This window comes from Pezoporus flaviventris, unplaced genomic scaffold, assembly GCF_033815535.1.
Source record: "Pezoporus flaviventris isolate CSIRO_AGI_PZ_B2104156 unplaced genomic scaffold, CSIRO_AGI_Pfla_v1 ptg000096l, whole genome shotgun sequence".
Taxonomy (NCBI): Eukaryota; Metazoa; Chordata; class Aves; order Psittaciformes; family Psittacidae; genus Pezoporus; species Pezoporus flaviventris.
In genome coordinates this window covers 4,020,373-4,044,985 of record NW_026892644.1, presented here as the reverse complement: position 1 = coordinate 4,044,985, position 24,613 = coordinate 4,020,373, and the positions used below count along the sequence as shown (strand labels likewise).

At 39.3% G+C, this 24,613-nt stretch overlaps 1 protein-coding gene across 9 annotated transcripts in view; it reads left to right on the top strand.

The window, feature by feature from the left end:
- Nucleotides 1-24,613, top strand: part of CNOT4 (CCR4-NOT transcription complex subunit 4) — an 85,438-nt gene that overhangs the window by 18,282 nt on the left and 42,543 nt on the right. For 8 of the 9 annotated variants that reach the window (XM_061476408.1, XM_061476409.1, XM_061476411.1 and 5 more), the window contains one exon: nt 18,558-18,801. In XM_061476408.1, coding sequence (XP_061332392.1) covers nt 18,628-18,801 — 174 coding nt within the window. In that variant the 5' untranslated portion in view covers nt 18,558-18,627. Of the gene's footprint in view, nt 1-10,013; nt 10,037-18,557; nt 18,802-24,613 lie in introns of those variants that run through there. The other variant, XM_061476410.1, reaches the window with a different exon arrangement.

The following is a 24,613-nucleotide window of genomic DNA, read 5'->3' as shown; positions in this document are numbered from 1 at the left end:
GTAAGCTACCTTTGCAAATGCAGGGACCTTAACTTTTAGGGAAGGCCGCAAGACTTAACTCATTCAGCTTAATTTATAGAAAGGTAAGAAATATTTTACAAGTGCACTCAGATTTTACTGAGATTTAAACATTCATCCTCTTAAGTCTGTTTGTGTCACTCTAATACAATTAAGGGATGAGTTACAAAATTTCGAGGAATGGAACATTCTTGCTAGTGTACTCTGAGAGTTGACTTTGGATATAAGGGCTGTGGCACCTGACATTGGTCTGAGATTTCTAATGTAGTTTCAAACATTAGTAGCTTCAACAGCAGCCTAGTCATTCAGTGACCACAGACAATATGTTCTCATTACAGGCACATATTTTTCCTCCTTTTCTCTTGAAACCTTAGTTCTATCTTGGGGAGAACCCATGGTGTTTTCATGTGAGATTGGGTGTTAACTAGTCATTGCAGTCTTGTTAACACCAGCCCTCTGAATTCCCCTTCTGCAAGACAGGCTGTGTAGACATAGTGTATGATGCCTGCTTTATGTCTAATGCAGTGGTTGAGCACAATGAACCTTGTTTAGAAGCAAGTGATTCTTCTGTAAAACAAACTGTACGAACAGCCTACAGTTGAGGATTGCCTGACTTGCAAGGTTTAATGTTGCTATTTCACAGTATGTGTGCATTGTGGGAAGGCAAGGAAAAGACCTCACCTTGATGCAAGATGCCATTTAGCTGGTGGGGCTAACTGCAGCTTCTTAAATATTAAACCAAAATTCTTGTGTAGTGACTTCCCGTGTTGGAGAAATTCTGTGATAGTTTTCTGCAAGATTTTCTTGTAAATGAAAAGTTTTGAAACACATTAAATTAGTTCTTAGTCATGGTTCTGGTCTGTGATTGGTGGTTTTTCTTCCTAAGGAACTGATTTAGGCTTTTCTCAAATTCCTGTGATTTGACTAGGTTTGTAAAAATGATCAGATGCTTGTGTGCTGGCTGCATTGATGTCATTCTGGAGACTTACTTCTAGCTCCTGGTTGTTACTGTTATGCGTGTGATCATTACCAGAAGAAATGAAGAATTTCTTCATGTGTCTTTATTGTGATACCGATCTCTCTGGGTGCTTGCGCTTGCTGAGGAAAAAAGGGTTTTCCCTGGACCTGCTCAGTCTGAACATAATGACTTTTTATGCCTACTGATGGAGGTTGGAGGATGTACTGTGGCTTTTTGGTCCATTGTGGAGTCTTCCCTGTGCCTTGGTTCCTAAAGGTCTGGGTAGTGTAATTTAATCCGTGGCAGCCTGGTTCTTCTCTTCTACCCACCTATGAGGACAGAATACAGTGAAGACAAGCTTATTCTAGCAGTTAACCATAGGCATCACTGAGATACTTGGCTGTGATTCACTTCAGTTTAAGTATAGCATTACTGTGAAGTCCAGCCCTAAATTATTGGCAGAAGTGGGTTTGAACTTTTAATCTGGGCAGATACAGGATTAACTGATTTCCTTCCCAGAAACCTTATCCAAGGCAAAGTGAAAATGTGTGGATTTGAACTCATTATATTGTCCAGCTAAGAGGATACAAGCAGAAAATGTTTGAGGATGATCTTTCTCCACCTAGTGGGAGTCTTGATGTGTTAAGGCTTGCTATGAGGTAATAAACAGGGACCCTTGTGGAGGCTGCTCAGACTGGGTTTATGTAGCCTCCCTTGGTTGTCCCTTTTCATTTCCCACATAGATGCACAGAGTTACAGGTACTGCTATGAGCTCTTGTGTATTTTGATGCTACTGTTTTTCAGGATTTACTTCAGTCTTTCTTTAGATCAAAACTGTACTCTCGGCTATTGAAAGCCATTTGCTAATGAGAAGGAACAGGATCAGTGTGAAAAACTGTGGAATAGAGTCCTTCTAACCAGACAATATAAGGCCATGAAATTTACTGACCCTACATGTTTCGCTGTTTTTTTCTTCAGATGGTTAAGATTTCAGTTGTTGCTGCAGATTGCTGTATGCAGATTACATATTAAGTTGTAGTACTTTAGGAGGTCTGAGCTGCTGGATGTGGTTATTTGAGAGATTGCTGTGTCAAGAAACAGCTTTGTTTATAATATCAAGTAAGCAAAAAAAAAAAATAGTATGGTTGCAAACAGCTTGCTCCAAGTAATATTAGCAGTAGGTAAGTTAGTCTCTTGTGTGAATGCTGAAGCTTTGGAGCTGGGTTATAGTTTTTGTGTAGTACTGTTCAAATAATGCTACAGAAGCAGCTTTGTACTCCCAGTTTTCTTCCTCTAATTTTTATCACTTGTGAGAGTCTAGAAAAGCCTTATGGACAGTATCTCAGTGCTATGATTAAATATTTCTCCATCATAATATCTGTTATGGTGGACACAGAAATGATTTTCACCATAGATTTGCTCATTGCGCTTTTTAAAGGCTTGTAATTGACAGTGTCACTACACAGCAGTGAGTTCTGGGAACTTTGGGTAGTACCAATGGTGTGAAAATCAGAGTGGTGCAGCTGTGATTCTTCTCATGCAGTCTATGCAGATGCAGATTTGTAACATTAAATTAGCTGCTGACAGCTTTTGTTGATCAAAAGTGGGAATATTTTTCAACAGTTCAACATAACTTCTTGATATACTTCTGCAAAGAGCTGTGACATTTCTTGGTGTAGGTATCTGTTGCCTGGCTAACTGCTGATAACCAGCTTGAGGGCTTCTAATGAAGCCACTTCCTTGGCAGTGTATTTTCTGCTTAGTGGTGTTTGAGCTACTCACTTTACACTGTGTCTTCCACCCTGGTCAACTTGGCTGATAATTTTTAAGGTGTTTAAATTCTGTCCTCTGCAACTTTAGATAGCAAGGAGTTGCACAGTTTGACCTAGCACAGTATTTATTTTTGTATGTGTGTGTATATATATATATAAATAAATAATGTAACATATATAAAAGAGTGATTATGTTCATATTCTTTGTTTCTTCCATTCTTGTGTACCCACAGTACCTTTTTCCCAGTGGGTTAGTTTTGTTCCTTATGATACATTTGGTAAGTCTTGTTATTCCTTCTGTACTTGCTAGTTCTTTCTCCATGTGGGAGAGGGAAACAGAGCTGTTCTGGGTACAGGATGCACATGCATTGTAGGCTTCTGCAGTGATGGGTTTTGGTGCTTTTCCTCCTAATGTAGTTTGCGTTTAGTTTGGCTAATTACTGAACTGATGTATCAGGAGATACAATGGCTCGGATGTTTAAGATTGCTAGATATATTGGGGCATCACTGTGCTCACTTAGAAGTCATTTTTTCCTGGCTTGCATCATTTGGTGTTTAGAAACAATATATTTCGTACTATTTTATTTCTCTTTAGTCTCATGAGATTTAGATTTTTGTGCCAGTCTTAAATGGCAAGTCCTTTGGTGTAGTAATTTTTATCCACTTCATCCTCACTTTCTTTTTGGGAGCACGAATAAGTAGAATGGCTTATGTCTGTGATACTAGAGAATTGCGTGGAGCTACCATAGTTGACTTCCCTTTTTTCTTGGTTTCCAAATTTTTAAAATCGATTCTTAACATCTCAACATAGAAGCATAGAATGGTTTGGGCTGGAAGGAACCTTAAAGATGATAAAGTCGCAACCCTCTGCTATGGGTAGGAACACCTTCTGCTGGACCAGGTTGCTCAAAGCTCTCTCCAACCTGGCCTTGAACACTGCCAGGATTGGGGCACTCACAGCTTCTTTGTGCAGCCTGTTCCAATGTCTTACCACCCTCGTAGAGAAGAATTTCTTCCTAATATCTTACCTAAATCTACCTGCTATGTTTCTATGATCTGTGAGAGGATAGATGCTTCTTGATGACACCTTAGTTTTTAGAGCTCAGCAGAGCCCTATTGAAAGTCTTTTTGAAATTTAAGGAGAAAACAAGATGGTTCTAGTCCTCATGATCTGAGAGTTTCCTCAAAAATTATTTGGGGAATGGGGGAAAGGGATATAACTGTCTCTCCATGGACATGCTTTCACTGCATGCTAACTCTGGCTCTAACTAGTGTGGTCATTGTATATCATTATGGGCTAAATCTTTAAAGTTACAGGCTTTGCAATATTTGTTCACACCTGGAGAATCTGATGTGTTTGTATTTATGAATGGATCCTCCTTTGGATGGTTAATATCTGGCTGGAAGCCGTTACTTTTGGTATGGCACATTATATCAATGTACCTCTGATTCTGTAACCCCAGTGGGAGGTGAGGCAAAGAAATTCAATCTACTTATTTTCAGTGAAATATCCTAATGCTTTTCTTAGCAAAACATTTCCTTCCAGTAAAGGACAAGTATGCTAAGTCCCTTTAAAAATATTTTTGTTATCAATTCCCATTCTTAAAAATCTGGTACTGCAGCTACCTGTTATAGAGCAACTCTGTAAACTCGTGAGCAGAAGTTTTGAAGTACGGGCTCAGTAGGCAGGAACTGTGCTCCTCCCCAGCTGCTTGATCAATGTGTATGACTGACCAGACTCTCTAAAAGTAAACCTGCAGATAACTTCTAAACTAATCTTGTAGACATAAGCCCAGTCAACTTCTTAGACAAAATAGCTTTAAAAAGAAATATGCTTTGGAATGTATAGCTCTTTTGTATAAAATGTTGAAGAGATCCTGTATCCCACTGAAACTTGGTTAAAAATTGTCTGATCGAGCATTAATGACACTTTATTTTTATAAATCTGAACTTCTCATTTGTAGCAAGTAAAGCTTGTATTGACGGAAGTTGTCATATAACAAATGTGCAGGTATTGAGGGGAAAACTCTTTTTGCCAGTTTTTAAGGCTGTGTATTTTAACACATTGGGGCTTTTACAATTCTTATAAATGGAGGCAGGAAATCCTAGTTCTAGACTAGTGCTTAATATATTCAAGATTTTTGTAATATTTGACTGGGAATGGCAATTCATGTGTCAGCATTCCGTGACTGCTGGTTGTCGCTGTCTTTCCTAAACTGTGTTTTTTTCTTGAAAATGTAACTTCATAAACTTTGGCTTGATGCTCCTAAAGAAAACTCTGGCTGTGTTCTTCCTGTGTTGAGTCAGGAACACTTAAAACCAGGGGATTTGTTTGATTCCCACCAGCTCCTCTGCTCCAAGCTCCATTTCAAGAAATGACAAAATGTAGTGGCTTATTTTCACATCAGACCTGCACCTGGAAATTCATGTTGTCATGTATTGCAGTTGTCTGCATTGCGTCTGCTCTCTGTACAAGTGACCTCTAGACCACAGCATATTCAAAAAATGTGATGTACATGAAGAAAAACTACTGCTGAGATACCTTATTTAAAAAAAAAAAAGAAAAAAGGCTCTTCATCTTGATTTGACCATATGCAACCAGAGACATTAAAAGGCAAAGTACTTGATTCAGATGTGGGAGTATTTTAAATGGTATAGTGCAAGAAAAGCTGATAAACCACAAACTCTGTTGCAAGCTGTTACTGCTCCAGCAGTTTTCCCTGCAATCTCTGCTGTAGAGGTATGGCAGCGGCTGTGCTACTGCTCCTACAATGCATCCCTGGGTCCAGAAATACAAAGTGATTTATAAGTTTTAAATTTTAACTTTTACTGTCTCTGTTCCATCCTGACCTTTACAAGAATGTCTTGTGTGGTGATCAGCAGTTGGGTTTTGATCATGTAATCATTTCTTTCTTACTCTGTTGCTGTTGTCTTTAGTTAAAGTGAAGTCTAGTTTAGTAGCCACTGCTGGGGGCCCTGCTTATAGGGCCGACCTTGGTGTGGAAACTTCTGTTTCAAGAAGGGAGAGGTAAAGTGTGGTTTCTGCTAGCTTTCCGAGGAAGCAGTTTCAGCTCTGGAGAAGAGGTACCTCTGGAATTCTCTCTATCATTTTCTGACTCTCTTAAATACACAGTGGGCTGCTTTTCCCTTACTAGGTGGGGGTTTTTTGTTTTTTATTTTGTTTGTTTTGTTTGTTTGTCTTTTGAGAACTATATAAACTTTCAGGAGGTAGGCATGCTTCCTGCTGATACTGAATCTGTACCATTCAGACTATTTCAGTTATCACAGTTCAATTTAAATAAGTCCTGTGAAGGCTTCATTGCTTCATGGCATCTGGTAGGACACTTAGAATTGTTGGGAATAAAGCTACAACCAGGAAAATCAGACGATGATGTGAGACTTTTATAAAGCATCCACATAATTCCAGAGTGAAATGAAGATCAGGAATTACTGTGTCGTTTTTGTTTTTTTTTTTTTTTCCCCCATAAGGTTAGACTTAAAGTACAAGCTACTACTAGAACCAAGGGGAGGCATTAACATAGGTGCTTCACAGTTTCTGAGCAGGGAAGGGATAAAGTAGTAGCTTGTGTTTTACTTGAACAACAATAAGCAGGCATGTTCAGTCTAGTGCTGTATGTGGCTGTTGATTTGTAAATCAGTGTGTCATGCTGCATGCTTCATGCCAGTCCTCTAATCTCTGGCATCAGCTGGCAGTGAGATTCAAGATAGAGTTGTGAGCACTGAGGAGCGTGTGGACTTTGACAAAGCATTTCTGTTCTTCTGAACTCAATGCTTTGCATTATCACTCGATTAGCAGAAGCACTCGGGCTGGAATTGCTGCTCATCCAGAACCTATAGATGAGCTGTATAAGGCGTTCTCTGTGCAGATATCTCAGGCTTATTTTGGTGCTTCTCTCCCCTCCAGTCCAACTCAAAAGTCTTTATTCTTTTATGGATTGTGGAAGAACCTAGAAGACCTAATACCATTGTTGCTAAGAAAACAATAATTAGGCTGGTATTATGTTCATGTTTGTTTTTAAAATTACTTGAAAAGTGTATAATAGGCCTGTCGCTCCGTAATACTTGAAGGTCAAGTTATTCTTTTGGGTTTTTTTGGAAATGTTGAACAACTGCAGGAGTTGAAGACTAGAATAAATACACCTTAATTGAGAAGGTGGGGAGAAAACAAATCACTATTTAATTTATCATCCATTTTTATGAAGGCTGTTTTAAACATAAACACCTATGTAAAGAGCTTTGAGAATTACGTAAAATGTGTTCTCTCTCAGATATTCTGGTGTCTTAGTTTTATGCTTTCCTAATTTCAAGGATGGAAGTGAAGGGTTGTTGCTAACATTTAGCTGGATCTCCCATTCCCTAGCTCTGAAGTATATTCAGCTGTGTTATTAAGCTTCAGAATGAATCATTCTTGATTTTATTCATGTGCTGGTAACACAGAAAAAGGGTTACCTCATACTCACTTATACTCTTTCTGTTAAAGAAAAGCATCTGAAGCAGTTTGTGGAATTAAGAACTGTTTGGGGGGGGGCGCCTCTTGGCCTGAGACAAGGCAGATACAGTGTTCAATCCCCCCTACTTATAGAATCATAGAACAGTTAAGGTTGGAAAGGACCTTAAGATCATCAAGTTCCAGCCTCCCTGCCATGGGCAGGGACACCTCACACTAAACCATATCAGCCAAGGCTCTGTCCAACCCAGCCTTGAACACTGCCAGGGATGGAGCATTTACAACTTCCCTGGGCAACCCATTCCAGTGCCTCACCACCCTCACAGTAAAGAACTTCCTCCTTATATCCAATCTAAACTTCCCCTGTTTTAAGTTTTAACCCGTTACCCCTTGTCTTATCACTACAGTCCCTAATGAAGAGTCCCTCCCCAGCATCCTTATAGCCCCCCTTCAGACACTGGAAGGCTGCTATGAGGTCTCCATGCAGCCTTTTCTTCTTCAAGCTGAAGAGTCCCAACTTTCTCAGCCTGTCTTCATACAGGAGGTGCTCCAGTCCCGATACTCCTTGTGGCCCTCCTCTGCACTTGTTCCAACAGTTCCATGTCTTTTTTTATGTTGAGGACACCAGAACTGTACACAAGACTCCAAGTGAGGTCTCACTCTCACAAGTGAGGTCTCCATTTATACATAAATGGAAAATGTACTACTTGCCATGTGTGTGGTTTTGATACTAATACGTGGGTAAGATGCTTTTCTGGTTTATCACTGCTGTGACAACTCAGCAATTCATAAGGAAGAGTTAAGGAATTTGAAATGTTCCTGAGATACTTTGCAGGTAGAGACAAGAAGCCCTGACCTGTGATCATCCAGTTTTCCATTTTATACCTAGTTTTCTACAAATCACTTTGAGAACTGTTATGGGCTAAAGAAATACGTTCCCTTAAAAACAAAAGCTAATGATGAATTTTTAACAATCAGAGATCCTTGAATTAAAAAATCTGAAGAGAAAAATTTCATCTGGAATGTGCCTTAGCTCCACTGGCATTTTCCTTAGTTATGGTTTCTGTGGAAGATACAGTTTCTTTAACTACTTCTTTAGGGGCAGATAACCGATCATCCTTTTGCTCTAGAGGAAGTTGTTTATCTAGTGGATAATAATTAAATCTCTAGAGATCTGTTTGCAGAAGGTTTAACTGATGATTCTTTTTCCTTCATTTTGGTAACAGAAATATCTAGCAATTAATAGGAAAACTGGTTACAGGGTTTATGCACTGGATAGTGCAGCCTGTGATTACTGAGTACAGCTGGACAGGTAGGCTAGGACTTCTAAAGATGCTGCAGTGGTTTTGTTTGTGCTGTGTCATGAAAATGCAATTGAGAGGTCTTTTTAATGCAAAAGCTGAGCTGTCTTTTAATGCAAGTTTAAAAAAAAAAGTATATTCCTCTTTCTGAGCATACTGCATTGATGATGCTCTGTGCTAGACTGTTTCATTGGTGTTAAGACTCCTGTTCTTCAAGCATCTTTTCAGATCAGATCAGTTGTAATATTAAGTGTTTGTGAGCTAATGCAGCTGGAGCAGCAGGTCAAAAATAAGTCCTTCTGGCCAGTTATCCAAGAGGCCATGGCTGCCAGCAGTATGTTGCAAACTGGGTTATATTCACATATTCAAACACAGTCTTTCAACCTCAGTGAGGTGGCTTTCATGTGTGAGAATTTCTGAGTTGTCTATGGAGCTCTTCAGAGTTGAGCTTTTCTTCCTAATTGGATCTGGAAATACTGGCCATTATTAATAAGTATGTAGTCTAACACAAGTTAGAACAAGAATTTTTCGTTATAGAATGGCATGTTCTTACCTTTCTTTAGTGAAGAAACGGCCTGATAAAAATTCCAGTAGCCAGAATGGGTAATGCTGGAGTAAATGCCGGTTTTCACCTCTTTTGGATGAAGGCATCCTAGGAAAATGTAAATAGTTTGAATGGTACTGGGGAGACTGATGAAAAGTGGGAGATGGTGAGAGGGCTGCCTAGGAAAGAGGCAGACAGCTGAGCTGTGTCGTGGGAGAGGGAGGACAGCACCCCAACTGCTGTGCAAAGGGAAAGGGTACCACTGGTGTGGTGATGAGCAGCATGTTGTGGGTTTTGGGTTGTGGTTTGGTTGAGGATTTTTAAATTTGTTTGTAGATCATGTCTCTTAAAATAAGTTTTTGTTCAACTCCCACATCAAAGTCAGTAACAAGTGTTACAATGTTATTCTTCTACTTAGTAATCTTTGTCACTTAAATTAGCATTTCCTCTAGTAGTTGTCATATTCAAGCTATGAATAAATGATACTACGTACGACTTCTAGCATTCATTATACTAGTAGAGCTCACTACCTAAAAAACTGAAATCTGTTTACTTGCTGAACCAACTTTTAAAGGCACAGTCAGGTCATGTCACTTTAATTTGCTAAATGATGTCTTCACTTTCACTAGAGGAACCAATTCTTTTAAGGCGAAAAAGCTTTTTTCTCTTTTTACCCTTGGGAAAGGAAAACGAGAATGTGCCATACTAGTTCTGAAATCTCGAAGGATTTGGAAATACAACCTACCATTGACATTGCTACTTTTAGATAATTGGTTTCAAGTTTTGTGAATGTACTGTCTTATGTTACAAGCACATCAAAGAGTTTGTATGACTTCTGTATGTTATGCGGGTTTAAAATTCCCTGTAGATTTTTTTAAAAAGATGTTATTAAATACACCATTGATACTAGATTAAGAAACCTACCCTCAGAAATTGGAGGAACATACTACATACTGAAACACCAACGGCTCAAGTGTGGGTAATACAGACTTTCTGCTGGGTTACTTGGTTTTGGCTTTTTTAAAGCTTTGTTTAGTTGTAAATGAACATATTTAGTAGTTACTGATAGGAAAAAATGGTAGTTGAAAAGTTAAAATCAGTTGAGGGGAGGGTTAACTTGCAGTTTGTTTTAGAATTGGTGATTTTAAGTCACTGTGAGTAAAAGGCAGCAGAAGATAAATGCATAGATAAGATGCTCCAGTGACACAAAGTCATTGTTCAGGGGGTTGCAACATGGGATAAGCTGAAGCCTAGAGGTGTTCTAACCAGTGTCTCCACACTTATTCAGGATAGCACCAATGGAACACCTGTGTCTAGGATTTTTAATCTGCAGAGGTAAAAACAGTAGGTGTTAGAAACATCTGTGAAATACACAAAGGACAGGTGGGTGAGGTCAAGATGCTATTACTCACTCAGCCTCTGTGGCTTGTTATAGGGAGCTTGAGTAGCTGAACAGTGTTAGTCTGTTATGTTATCATTAAAAAAACTGCTGGGGGACTCTGCACTGGTCCTGAATTGTTTTATTATGTTAGTGACTGCCTTTACGATTAAATATTGTCATATCAAAAAATACTGCAAGTATATGGATTAACAAAGCTTTTAATCTCTTAAATCATGTGTCTTTTACAAAACACTGTTTTTCCAAAGTACTGTTCCAGCTGTCTGATAGTGCTGCTGTGCTAGAATGTGAGTCTTCTACAATGAAATCAATACGCTAGTCTTCAAATGCAGAGATAACTGGTGTGCCAGGATGTGGAAAGGAGTTTTTCAGTGCTAGTAGTGATTTACAGATTCACCAGGAAGACAAGTGTGTGTTTTGAGTATGTATCACCTTACTAAGGACTAAACAGAACACAGCATTATGGAAAAATTGAACTCTAGTATGCTAATGTGTAGGTAGCCTAACTGCAGAATCAGTGTTTTGTACTGGTTTGCTGCGTGAACTGAATAAAGACTCTCCATTCCCCAAATAGGCTATTTAAAAGATGCCGGTTGTTGCTGCATGATTGGCAAGCTGATCTATCTAGATCATCTTTCTGACAGTGACTGGTAACAGATGCTTTCAAGAAAAAGTACAAGGAATGGAATAGTACCCTTTTTCCTAGGAGAGAGAGATTTAGGGAATTCAGGATAGTTCAGATGGAATGTATTTCATGTTAAACAGGAGCTGTTCTGTTCTCTGCAATATTCTTTGACAACAATTAGTGATATAATTTGCTGTATGCAGGTCTGTATAGGTGTGGCTATTTTGTTTCACCTGTTGCTTGAGCATCTCATGTTTGTGTCCTGAGGAGTGGGAATTAATCATGCTGGAATATGTGTATCAGTACTAGACAGTCACTGTCTGTGACTTAGGCTTTTAAAATATTTAAGCTAATAATTGTATAGCCTACTTCTAATTCATTATCCACATGCCTTTGGCATATCATGTCTATATATAGTGGTGCTATATGCACAAAAATGAAATGAGGGCATGCAGGAAGAAAATAAGGAATACTAGCATTCAAGTTCTAACATTAATTAATGTGGGAAATTAATTTGGACAGTTACAGAGCAGTATTATGCTTTTAATGTCATTGAATGACTTGACCTAGATGCTAGGTTAGTGTCATTGTCTTGGATAATTGCATCCACAGTTTTATGTGCTTGAGGATGAATCTTACTCGGCCTATTTTGTTTGTAAATAAACTTTACCACCTTGATCCTGTTCATGATTTGTAAGAAAGTAATTTGAGTAAATAATCTCTTACTTGGCATTTATGTGTCACTGATAGTATGTAGCCCTTTATGCATAAAAGCCGAGTGCTGTAACAATAAGCCTACAGTGACCAATTCCTCATTCAGTTTAAATGAGAAAAAAGCATCTTTTTGTGGTACATAACTTTTTTTCTGCCACGTAACTGTCTTGAAATAGTTTGTGTTCACAGTGAGTTTATAAAGAATTAGTAGCTCCCTTTTCAGTTAGCTGGTGGCATCTCACTTTTCTGTTTTTGTTACTAAGGTACCTTCAGGGCATTAGGCTGAAACTTAGTAAATCCTTTAGATGATTTTTGCACTGTTGCTGAATCTGCTGCCTGAGCAGACACTACTACTAGGTGCTCATTTCTATATCTTTACCATGCTGGTGCAAGCTTCTGCTTGGCTGTGTGATGAACTGGATAGAGGATTGATTTAAGCTAAATATGACCCAGTAAAAATAGTTATGTTTTGGTCTTGTTGGTTCAAGTGTTAGTACAGCTGCTTATGCTGGCAGAATTCAAAGTCTGCTACCATGGGAGCAAGCCTAAGTACCTGCAGGGAGGCTTAAAACAGAGGAATCTCTAGAGACTTCAGTTTTGATGTCTTTCAGCTAAATAACTTGGGGATAATCCTAGTTAGTGTAACACTATTTTTAGGAATATTGAGATGGCTAATTGATTCTTCCTCCTATTTCTAAACATTCAGGACTTTGTCTACCTCTTTTGCATTGTTTGTACTGTGATCAAAATGTAGCTGCAGAACACAGAGTAATAAACATTATTTCAGAGAGAAGACATGAGAGAAAACAGACTGTGCAGTTACTGGGCATGATTTTTCAATGAGTGCAGTTTGCTTTAAATGTTTAGCACAGTCAGGAAAAAGAAGTACGAAGTGACCTTTCCCTCTGTCTCAAATGAAAATCAACTTGGATGAATTCAAGAGCCTGCTTGCTTGCCACTGAAGTGTCTTTGTTCTCAGTAATAGCACCATAAAACTTAAAAAAGCATAGCCTGTTTTCAGTACTCCTGCTGTCTCCTGTGTCAGTGTTGCTAGGTGGTTGTAAAATAGCACTGTATTTTGATGTGAGTGAAGGGCTGGTGGGAGAAAGGGATGACCTTCCTTGGTAGTGGTCTGAAAAATGACGGGCAAGTAGACAGGCAAGCAAACAGGTGGCCTGGGGATGTTCCCTGGGTTTCTAATTTGTGTGGATGACTTAATTAAGACACATCATGCTTTAATGACTAGAACATCCATGATGAGACCTGCGTATCTGAATGCCCTTCTGTATGGGTTGTCTGTGGGGCCTTGAATGGCAAATATGCTGGATCCCCCTCACTTCTGCATGCTTAAAGTAAAAATGAGCTTTCCTCTTGTCCTGGGTTCAGCAGTAGCAGTCATTTTTCTCCTTCTTGGCAGCTGGTGCAGTGCAGTGTTTTGACTTTCAGCTCGGGAACAGAACTGATAACACTGATGTTTTGGTTTGGTCAAGGACTTTGGTGAGCCTCATGCTCTGCCAGGGAGGAGGGGAAGCTGGGAGGAATCAGAGACAGGACACCTGACCCAAGCTAGCCAAAGAAATATTCCATACCACAGCACGTCATGCCCAGGATGTAACTGGGAGTTAGCCAGAAGGGCTGGGAGACTGCAGGGTTGGAGGAGGTATTGGTCAGAGCTTGGTTGAGCTGGGGGGGGGGGGGGGGGGGCGGGGGGGGGCAAGTTATCGGTCAGCTGTGGTGAGATGTTGTATTCTCTTCCCTTGTTATTTCCTTTATCATTGTTACTATTGGTGGTAGCAGTAGTGATTTATGTTATACCTTAGTTACTAAACTGTTCTTATCTCAACCCATGGGAGTTGCATTCTTTTGATTCTCCTCTCCATCCCTCCAGGAGTAGGAGGAGGGAAAGAAAGGGGGGGGAGGGAGTGAGTGAAGGAGCTGCCTGACCGGGTTTAAACTACGACACCTCTGCAGCCTACCTGAGAAGGGTTTTGATATAAACCTTCCAGTGGTCACTACAGTGCAGTGAAGTGAATCAATCCCCTTTCTAACAAACAGAGGCTGAAGGGGATCAAGGTTGCTTTCCTTTCAGCAGCCACTAGCAGGAGGTAATGCAGCTGTAAGCCTCGGGCTGCTGTGCCTGCCTGGAGGATAGTGCTGTGCTGACGCACCTGCTGCTTGCTCCCCTGATTCAAGGAAGTGATAACCTGTTATAGCTGCTGCTTATAGTCTGCTTGTCTTTCTGCTTCCAGCTTGTATGTGGTATCACCACAGTGGTGAAGTAGGGAAAGAGAAGTGATCCTTCTGCAGGGTGGGAGCAGATGTTTCAGGCATGGGAGGAGGTGTGGTGTAGCTGCCTCCCCTGTGGCATTAGGGGCAGCATCCTCAGTGTGCTTTTGAGACTTTTTAGGGCTGATGAGTTTCAAAGATACAAGGCCACAAAAAAAAAGTAGGAGTTTCTGTTTGTATAAGTTTAATGAGCCTTTGCTAAAGGTCTGGTGCATAGACTCTGACCTGTTTCACTTCAAGTGTCAGGTATGCTTGAACTCTAAGGGAAACGTTAGCTAATGTATGTCTGCATTTTTTTCCTCCAAGGGGCCATAAATATCCAAATATTTTCTGGGATGAAAGTCCTTTAATTTTCATGGCTAGATTTTTCACAACTTTTGGGGGAGAACTTAAAGGGACGTGTTTACTGAAATGAACTGCTACCAAGTGGAGATGTTCCGGTGTCTGCTCTGGGGAGATGAAGTGGAGTGTGTGTTGAATCTCAAATTGGTGCACTTGAAAATGAATGGATAGCAAGCTTGTGTTTCCCCTGACCCAACCCCCCCCCCCCCCCCCCCTATTTTTATGGCATCTTTTAAAATTAAATGGGGAAGATAAATTACTGGAAGCTAAACTTGCTCACCTTAATGAAAAAGGGAAAGACAACGTCTCCATCTTCAGTGGACTGAAATCACTAGCTATATTAAAAGTAAAATTGTGTTTAGTAGAAAAAGAGAGATCGTACTATTTGAGTACCCTTAAATAGTAGGCTCTCTTTCCCAACTGCAAAATTTGGAGGATTTCATCAAGAGAAACAATTGTACAGTGAAGCTGATTAGACACAGCTGTGAAATCCACCAAGTAAGCACTTTTAAAAGTTAATGAAAAATTATCTTTTCATTCTGTGTATGTGTTTGGAAATGAACTTCTTAGTTGGTATGGTAGAAAGGATAAGACACAAAACTTTATTTCTGTATTTTAGTTATTACGTATTACAAATACACCACATCTAAAAGATGCTGCTGGACTTTGTCCACCTCTGCTCCATCCCTTTGTGCATGAATGTTTTGGCAGAGTCTCCTGTAAACAGGATGTGGAGTTGTCAGGGCCCTGTTTGACTGCAGTTGTCAGTGTCTTGGAAAGTATATGGACACAGCCTGGCTGCTTGTATTGTGTATGTACATGTGCACAACCTTCTTCCTGTTCCTCTTCTGAGATGCTATTAATTTCATCTCTTTGAACTTGATCCCAAAGACTAAATGCTCTGGATTAAACACAGCATGTAATGCCTTTTGTTTTTTGCCATTGCTGTGTTACTTTTCTGATGTTACTATTGAATTGTTTGGAATAGCTTTAGAGCTAAGTAATTACTCTGTGTTTCTTGGTAGTGCTGTATAGGCAGTGCATTAATGATGCCTTACTATGTATGTTATTCTGGGTTTGTAAAAAAAAAAAAAAAAAGTGTTGTTCTGATGCAGAGTTGAGACACGAACCCTGGTGTATAAACCCTCCTGAAATGGAGACACACTTCAGTGAAGAATCTCTAAATGGGATGCTTGAATGGTCTTTTCCCAAGTAAATAAATACTGCCTCTTACTTAGTTTCAAGAAACATGGCACACAGCTGCTCTTTTCTCCTTGTTATAAAATAACGGGCCATTTGCTGACTGAAGCAAGCTATTGGCATTATTTGTAGCAGCTGCTGTACTCCTAGCGTTAACTTATACAACTCATAAATGTTAATCATGCTGCAGTTTGTCTGCACATCCCAGAGGCGCTAGCTAATATGTCGCACTATTTAAGAAATTCCAAATAGTGACTTCATAATTCAGTAGTTTTACTGTGGTGGCTGAAGTTTCTTCAAAACCATGCTTTTAATTACAGCTTCACTAGTAGTAGTGTGGCTTTATTTATATGTGTTTCAGTAGGCCTAGCTGCTGAGCATACAGTGGAGTACACAGTCAAAGGGGATATGCTGTCTGCTAACTGATCCATTTGGAGATGTGTGACAAAGTCAAATCCAAATCTAAATGGAACGAAATCTATTCAGTTTATCCTTGCTTCAGCTTAAAGTCACTTTCGTGTTGTAGCGGTTTTGCTACTATACAAGTGTGTAAAGTTTACAGGAAATATAAGGGTTGCTGTAGAAATGTGTTCTCTGCATAATAAGTCATTAAACAATGTGCTGTGGCCTTTTAACAGTCCCTCCCACTCTTCAGCCAGTGGGAATGTGTTCTTTAAAACAAGTCAAAGCTCCCAAACGAATCCTTTCCTTCCTTCAGGTCATATTCTGCTAGTTTTCTCTGAAAAAACACTGTTAAGGTCCCAGGACCAGGTTTTGAGCCTGTCAAAATGATTGTAAATACGGCACTGTAAAGAAAGCACAGATAATGGAGTAAAAGCTGCTGTGTTACTGTAGATACTTTTTTTTATTATTGCAGTAATTGTGAAGGTCAGGAGGAGGGCAGTGTCATTGCTACTGCATACCATACAGAGAAATTATGCTTACTGCATCTAAAATCCATTCTCTCATCCTTTTATAAGAACATCAAGTGGAACGTTTTTTCCTCTAGAGCAGTGGTGGTACATGTTTACCAGAACTGTACTTCCTGCTTAGAGGCTACACTCCCTACCAAACTAGTGAAAATTGCAGTTGGTCCAGGCTTCTGGTATCAGCCTGTGAACACAGGTTAACCTACCTACAATGTGACCATTTCTGGACAAAGCTATATACTTGGCTTGTGTGGGTGCATGCTCTTCCTCTTCAGAGTTCTCTCCTGGCTGCTGTACCTGAAGAGATGTGCAGGTGAGGGATAAGTATTGCAGGCTGATGCTAAACAGATCTTATCCTTGTAAAGTAGGAGCTCCCAACTTGAGCTGGAATCCCTTAGGCTTTACAAGATAGACTTCATGTAAGTAAGTATGGTTTAGAGTGTGAAAGACTGTGAACAGGTTTGTGGTTTGTTTGTGGTTGCTAAAGTATCAAACCAGAGCTATGTAAGGCTAACCCTACAATATACAGAAACCTCTGAGTAAGGATTTAATCTCAAAACGTTGTCAACTTCAAGTGCAAGAGTAAATGTCACTCTTCTTCAAGTGGGTGGATGTGAGAATTTGTTTCTGGACTTGCTCCTGAAAGCCTGGAGAAAGATTGGATAGTATACGATCTAGTAGTTTTTGGTTAGAATGGAAAACTCACTGGGAAAGTAGCGGGGATGCCAGATTGTGTGTGTAGTTAAATTGTGATTGTGTCACTGATGTTGTGGGGAAGGCATAATTGTAAAACGAATTTTGGATTTTTAAAAAAAAAACTTACTGTAAAGAAGTGTTGTAGTTCATTACAGATAATGACCCTCCAACTGTCCGTTCTAGTCCCACCTTTCTCAGTGGGTTTCTTTCTCCTCCTCTCCCCATTTCCCCCCCCCCCCCTCCAAGGTCCACCACTGTTGCCCTTGAGTTCTGTCCCATCTATATACATGTTCTCACAAAAAAAAAGAAAACCCCTTAAGTGATTGAATAGCTTGGTGACAGCCATATGTCCCTTACTTTGAGTGTGAATGTAACTTTCTTGTGCTGCATTCTTAAACTGACAGAATAGAAGCATACTCAAATGACTGAGTTTGAGAAATAAGTGAAGAAAATGGTGACCTGAATTTTGGTTCTCTTCAAAATTCTGATCCAGAAATACCTTGTTGTGGCTACACCCTCAAGTTAAAACCAAAGGATTTTGGGGGTTTTGTTTTTTTGTTTGGTTTGTTTTTTTTTTGAGCCACATGCATGTATTTGGGCTTTGGTGTGAATTGGATGCTGATGAAAAGCATGAATGTGATGAAAGCTTTCTGACACACAGAAAGCTGTGTACCTGACAAATCTAGGCTAATGCTATAGTCCTAAGGCTGATCTTTTAAATCAGTTTCTGAACCAAATAATAAGATGGACAAAGAAACGAATCCTGAGTAAGAAGCCTTCCTTGTTTTTGTTTGGCAGTTCAGTAATCCTACTGAAAAGTCTGAATGTATGACTGAAATGTTAGTCCAGATCTCGCATTGTTCCAAGTCTCTGCTCAAAGGAATAAATTGATCTTAATCATCAAGTCCTGCATTCAAGGATTTGACTTTGGATTTGTAGAAGATTTCAAGAAAGCAATAGTTAAAGGACTTGGCAGAACTTAGAAGCAATGCATGGTGTACACTGTTCAGCATTTCTCTGCAACTATACAGTTTGTGATCTAAATAGGCTAGTGATCTGCTGAAGTGCTTGCCTATCCAGGCAGGGTGATACATCATCAGTACCATCTTTCATGTTACTTGTGTGACTCATAAGTAGGAAGATGCGCATGAATTTCTTGGGGAGTAACTTGCGTGTTAGTAGATAATTTGCATAGGTAGAAGGAAAGCAATGAAGAACTGAAATATATGAAAGGTACAAGAGAAAGATTGTCAGAAGCACTAATCATTCTTTTCTCTTTTTTTTTTCTCTTCTCCCCTCTTGCAGACCTTCAAGTGCTGACCTTCACGGTCTATTAAGTTATTATAAACTTTTGCTGCTCTGCGAACATATAAAGATGTCTCGCAGCCCTGATGCTAAGGAAGACCCTGTGGAATGCCCCCTTTGCATGGAGCCTCTGGAAATTGATGACATCAACTTCTTCCCTTGTACCTGTGGCTACCAAATCTGTCGTTTCTGTTGGCATCGTATCCGCACTGATGAGAATGGACTTTGTCCTGCTTGCAGAAAGGTAAATATCCTGGAACAGTGGCTTGTCTTGCACATACCACAAGGCTCTTGCTTTGTGTTGGTACCACAGACATCCTTTTCCTTCAGGAAAACATTCATCTAGTGATGGCCTAGATCAAGGGTGAGGTGTTGGATCTTTCAGATTCTGTCTGCATATGTGTTGGAGCTGTTGCACAACGGCTAGTTTTGGTTTGTTAAATTCAGAACTGGATTAATAGGGGAAGATGTGGATCAGAACCAAGGCATGCTGATACTGGGAGAACTGCAAAAAAAACCCAAAACCTGCGAGTTGAAATGCTCATGCATTGACAGTCTCTTTTCAGGAAGGACAGTGGGGATTCCAGCACTTGGGTTTGCTGGAGACCAAGATTCAGCTAAATTATCAGAGCTGTCTGAGGCAAGCTTATAAAGCACCTGCTTGTTTTGTTTGTGGCACTGGAGCTTTTAGTCCGTATTTTTCTGGACACTAAACATGTAAAACCTTTAGAAAATATATCCAGTGGTGTTAAACTTTTAGCCTAGATTTTTAAATGCTTTAGTCTGTATAGTATTCTGATGTTGTTGCCAAATGCTTAAAGGTAGTACTTTGAGTCACACTTAATTCCTCCCTCTCTCTTAATTCATGTCTGGCTGGTACTTTGGTTGGCCACAACTGTGAAGTTCAGCTTCACTAAGTTGCCTCCTTTTTTTCGTTTGAATTATTTTCCTCCTCATTTTAGTGTTTTGCTTAAACTAATTTTCTCCTTGTCTTCAGTGTTTAATAAAATTCTTTTTCAATATCTTCTTCTCTTTAGCTCTTATGACTTTCCTTGATTATAACTTTCTTGCCTGGCCTTCCTCGTTTCGTAATCGCAGCTACTTATGTCCCCTCTTTCTTCCGTTACTTAATTGTGATCCTATCCTTAGTTGATGCCTTTGTTGGCTTCCTGTCTCATATTACAGCTCCCTTTTCAGACTCCAGAGTGATCTTACTTGGTCTCACTATATTTATTCAGTGCCATAGTATTCTATAAGCACTTCCAGTCATATTTCTCACTGCTCTTTTGGGCTTTGGCTACCAGAAAGCTGATCTGTGTTTGGAATCCTCTGCAAGCCTAAAGGCATTCCCATAGCAACATATGTTTGTTAACAAATTGTGCAAATTTGCTGCAGTATTTGAGCTGTATGTCTTGCAAAGAAGATCCACCTATCATCAGCCAGATTAGTCTTCACATGGGATACCTGCTGCAGATGACACATGCTATATAGCACTTTTCCTAGTACAAGCAAACTTTTCTGATGCAACGTGAGATTTCTGGAGTTTCCTTGACTAAGTCATTTCATTTACCTGGATTTATTGCACTAGTTTTTTTGCTAACAACTATTTGATTCATCTCTGCCTGTTCTTACTGGAAGTTTGTGGAATATATCTAGAAAATCACAGAATCAGCATACCGTTCTCTGCCTTTGGGTATTTGAACTCTGAAATATGGATACTGCCACAGCTGGACTTTTTAATGTGGAATAATCTGGAGTATGATTGGATATGCAGATACTTTGCTGAATTGGATACAGTTTGCTCAGAAAAATGGTTTTGGGAGGGAAGTTAAAATGAGTGCTACAGTTGGATCAGAGGAGACCTCTTTCACAATGGACAAAGATATTTCATCTGTGGACTACAAGATGCTCTTGGGTAGAGTTGAAGCTGAATTGTAGGAGATTTGCATGGAGGAGATGGAGGAGTACACTCCTCTTGTGGCATAGACGAAGACATTGTGGCGCAGAGACCCTTTCAGGATCTTGGGAATAAATCATTTTGAGCTGCACAGTTGATGGCAGCATCAAATAAGTCTGAAGAAGCCACCTTTTGAAGTGTGCGAGACCTGAACCAGGTATGTGCTTTTATGTGCAGTGTGTCTAAATAGTTCCTAGCTCTGTGTAGTGAGGCTTCTGGGGAAAAGATCTAAGTAGTTTTCTAATTCATATCTACTATGGTGTATATTGGTTCTGACCACTTAAAGTACTGAAGTGCAGAAAATAGCAAAGCACCAAAATTTTTGCAGGAGAGTTTATAGTAGGTACTATGGATTCAACATACATCATGGTATATAACAGGTACATCATGTTTATAATGTGTATATTAGTGCAGGATAATTACTGCAAAATGGACTGTGAATAAATATATGTTAAAGCAAAGCTGAGTGTTATACACCATTGCATAATAGAAAACTGCTATTTGTGCCAGTGGGATTGAATCCAGTGCGAGTTTTCTAGTGGTTTGATCACTTGTCTGTGGAAAGGAGCAATGAAGTTCCCTATCCAGGGATTTTGGTTGAAAGGTTTGGAGGAGATTTTAGAAGAGTCTGATAAAATTGTTTGGCTATAAATTATAGTGGTGCTGGTGCCATTAGTTTGATAGATCTTAAATGTGCATCATATATATACCACTAGTTTCCTATGCTTCTCTAGTTTACTTGTAACTGTAATTTTTCTGTAACTTTACAGTTATTCTGTAAACTTTATATCTATAAATAAAATAAATTTGAAGTAAACTGTATCTATAAACCTAAAACAGTTATTCTGTAACTTTACAGTATTTTTTCTGTAACTTTACAATTTAACTCTGTAATTGTAACAAGTTACAATTAACTGTAACTTGTAGTTTGTCTACCAAGGAGAAAATACTTGCGTGTGCTTAAACTGTTACGTAGCTTAACATTCACATGTGCAGAATATGTTCAGGGGATGGCAGTCAATTGAGTTAGTGTGTTTAAGTTTCTTCCTGTTAGTAACAGTAGTACACAAACATTTGTTTTGTTTCAATTTTTGAAAGTAAGATGCTAGTATAATTTAAATTGAGTGCTGATTGGAAGCTAGCTTTTAACACATTAAAACACATTAAAAGCTTCCTAAACTTTGTCCGAATTTTCTGAAATAGACTTGGAAATTGTTTCTGTTTAATTCATTAACTACAGAAAGTACTTCCTAAAAACCAGAACTGACCTGCTTTGAGTTCCTGATGCCCTTCAGAACTGTAGGTGTAGTCAATTGTAAGATGCTAAGCAAGCCTTCCTGTTTTTTCCAGTCAATTGATTTCTTAACTGTGAGTGAAATAGCTGCTAACTAGTCAAATTAAGATGAAAGTAATGCTGTTCTCAGTAGAGACTTATGTAGCCAAAAGCTGGTTTACAGGTCACCAGACTGATTTAAAACCAGTGACTTTAATCGTTGCTGTATTATTTTTTTTTCCTTTAAAATTCAGCAGGCTAGGTACTGTTTGTCACTCTCAGTTGCTTGTGTTGCTTTAATATAGCATAGCTCTCTGATCTTGGTGTCAGTTTTTGCAATTTTTAAATCCAACAATAAAAAAACCCTAGCTTTTTCACATTTCTTTATTGCTTTGCCCAATTGCTTTGCCCAAATAATACAACTTGATATACGGCTGTTCCTGTGGTAGGGCTTTGCCTTGTTCTCCAGTTGCTTTATTTATTGAGCTTTATACCTCCTAGCACCTTGTGTTAGACATGGAGAGAAATAAACTGCTATATTTGTGATCAAGAAATGAACATGCTATAAGCATGTTCTTGTCTATGTTTCTCCTACTCCTGCTTCTGGTCTTAATGCACAGTCTCCAAATATCAGTTGTTTCTTCTAGTTGTTACACAACTGAGTATTTTGGTGATACAATTGATACTTAGGAGTATGTAGGAAATCACTGTTATTCTTGATATAAGTAGTGTGGTGTATACTGTGCATAAACCTTATTGACTTTCTGTGTATTTTTCATTTCAGAACCTATTCGGTAGCAAGGCAACAACTGGGAAATGTTGGTACATCCATTGTGTGGAAGGAATGTGACCCATCTAGGAATGACAAAAGCAAAATGCTTGATAAATCCCAGCTCAGCTTTCAACAATTGGGAAAATGTGGGGGAAAAAGTCTGAAAGAAAACAAAACTTAAATGCCAAGACAAACTTAGTCAGGAAGACTGAGAAATCATCTCTGATTAAAGAAACAAGACTATGGAAGAGACATTCAGACTTTTGATGAAGTTCTTGTAGGACTACCAGCAACTTGCAGTTAGTGTAAACAAAATCTGGTCATGTTCCACGTAGGCACACCTTGTTCAGGTGACTTCCGTGGTTTATGCTGAAGAGGATTTGTGTAACTTGAGTGGAGGGTGTCAGCTAAACTTAGTCATTGAATCTCTGATGTTGACATCTCTTAATGTCTTGCATCTGACATAATGCTGATAACACTTGATGTAGCAATTTCAGCTGTTGCAAGACCTAAGAGCTTCTGGCGCCTGTGGTGGTCTATCCATATTTTGCAGGGTTGCACAGAGACTAAACAACAGATGAAATGGTACTGTGAGATAAAATATCAGTCAATTCACCTTGCTTGGCTTTCAGAGCCAGGTTCTGCCAGCCTTCTCTGCATGCTTTCTGTCTATAGTTGAATGATCATCTGAGTTCATGAGCTTCAGCACCGTGGGAATCAATGACTGAAGATGGAAATCATTTATTGTCCTGTTTGTAGGCTGACTGTATGTCCTTATTTGAAAAGAACAGGATTTCTAATACAGTCTTTTCGAATTAGCTTCTGGTGGTGCTGTGCTTACTTGCCTTCCTCCTTCAAATGCGCAGCATCTCTTTATTTGTCATCATGCCACACATTAGAGATACATATATGAAAATCTGTCAGTTCATAGGATTGGGTTTCTGATTTATTCTTGGAAATCAAGAGGTGCATGTAGATTCATTTGCAGGTCCTGCAATTTAGGATATCCAGTCACAAGAGTGATAAACATATATTCGAAACATTTCATATATAATACAACTCTACAGTATTTAGCAAGAACTTCTTGTTATTCTGTTGCTCAAGCAAGTGCTGTTATCCCTGATGGCAAATTAACTGCTCCTATTTCTTAATTGATTGAAATCCTTATTGAGGCAGTCTTGTACTTTCTGCTGAGATGAGGATGTTTCTGTTCCTTGATTCTGAAGTTGCTGTGTAGTCATGTGCTTCTCATCAGTCCTTGTGCTCTCCTGTACAAGTACAAACCACTAGTTTTACTGTGAGCAAATAAACATTATGCTTGAGCTACATGGGATGTTTCCTGACTGATCTTCAGGACCTGCAGTAGCAAATAGCTGGACAGAGAAGGAGCATACTATCTGACTTGCTTCTCATTTGAGAATATGCTTTGAATGTGGCTATACTTGGCAAGAAAGAAGCTATTTGGCAATGTCTGCTGTAGTTTTCTTGGACCTTCAGGAGCCTTGCTGTGAACCTGCTGAAAACCATGAATTCATTTCTTGTGCTGTACCAGAGAGCAGCACACTTGCAAACCTTGGCTTGTGTAGTACGGGATGTGAGGAAGGAATTAATCTGTGAAAGGCTGTGCATATACCACATCCCTTGATGTAGGGTGAGCCATTTTGGTTTTGGAATTATATCCACCTTATACTGGTGCACTTGTTTTCTTCCCATTCCTACCTGAACTCAGCTTGACTGTGATAACTGAATTAGGCCTTTGCCAAGCAGTCCGTCTTCCCTAAAAAATAAGTCTATTCTTTATTGTACATGATTTACTAACAGATTTTGAGAAACTCTTTAAGTGAAATGACTTGCAGAAGTATTCTGCATCTCTGAAGTCCTCATGTCTACGTGTTTTAAAACTCAAGGTAATCATTTGCTATAGCCAATCTCAAATGACTCCACTAACAGGTCATTGCTGTTCATCAAGTACATTGTGAAATCTGTATGAGGTACTCGGTGTTACTTGTGAACAACATAACTTTTTAAGAATGGTGTGGTTTTAACTGTCCTTC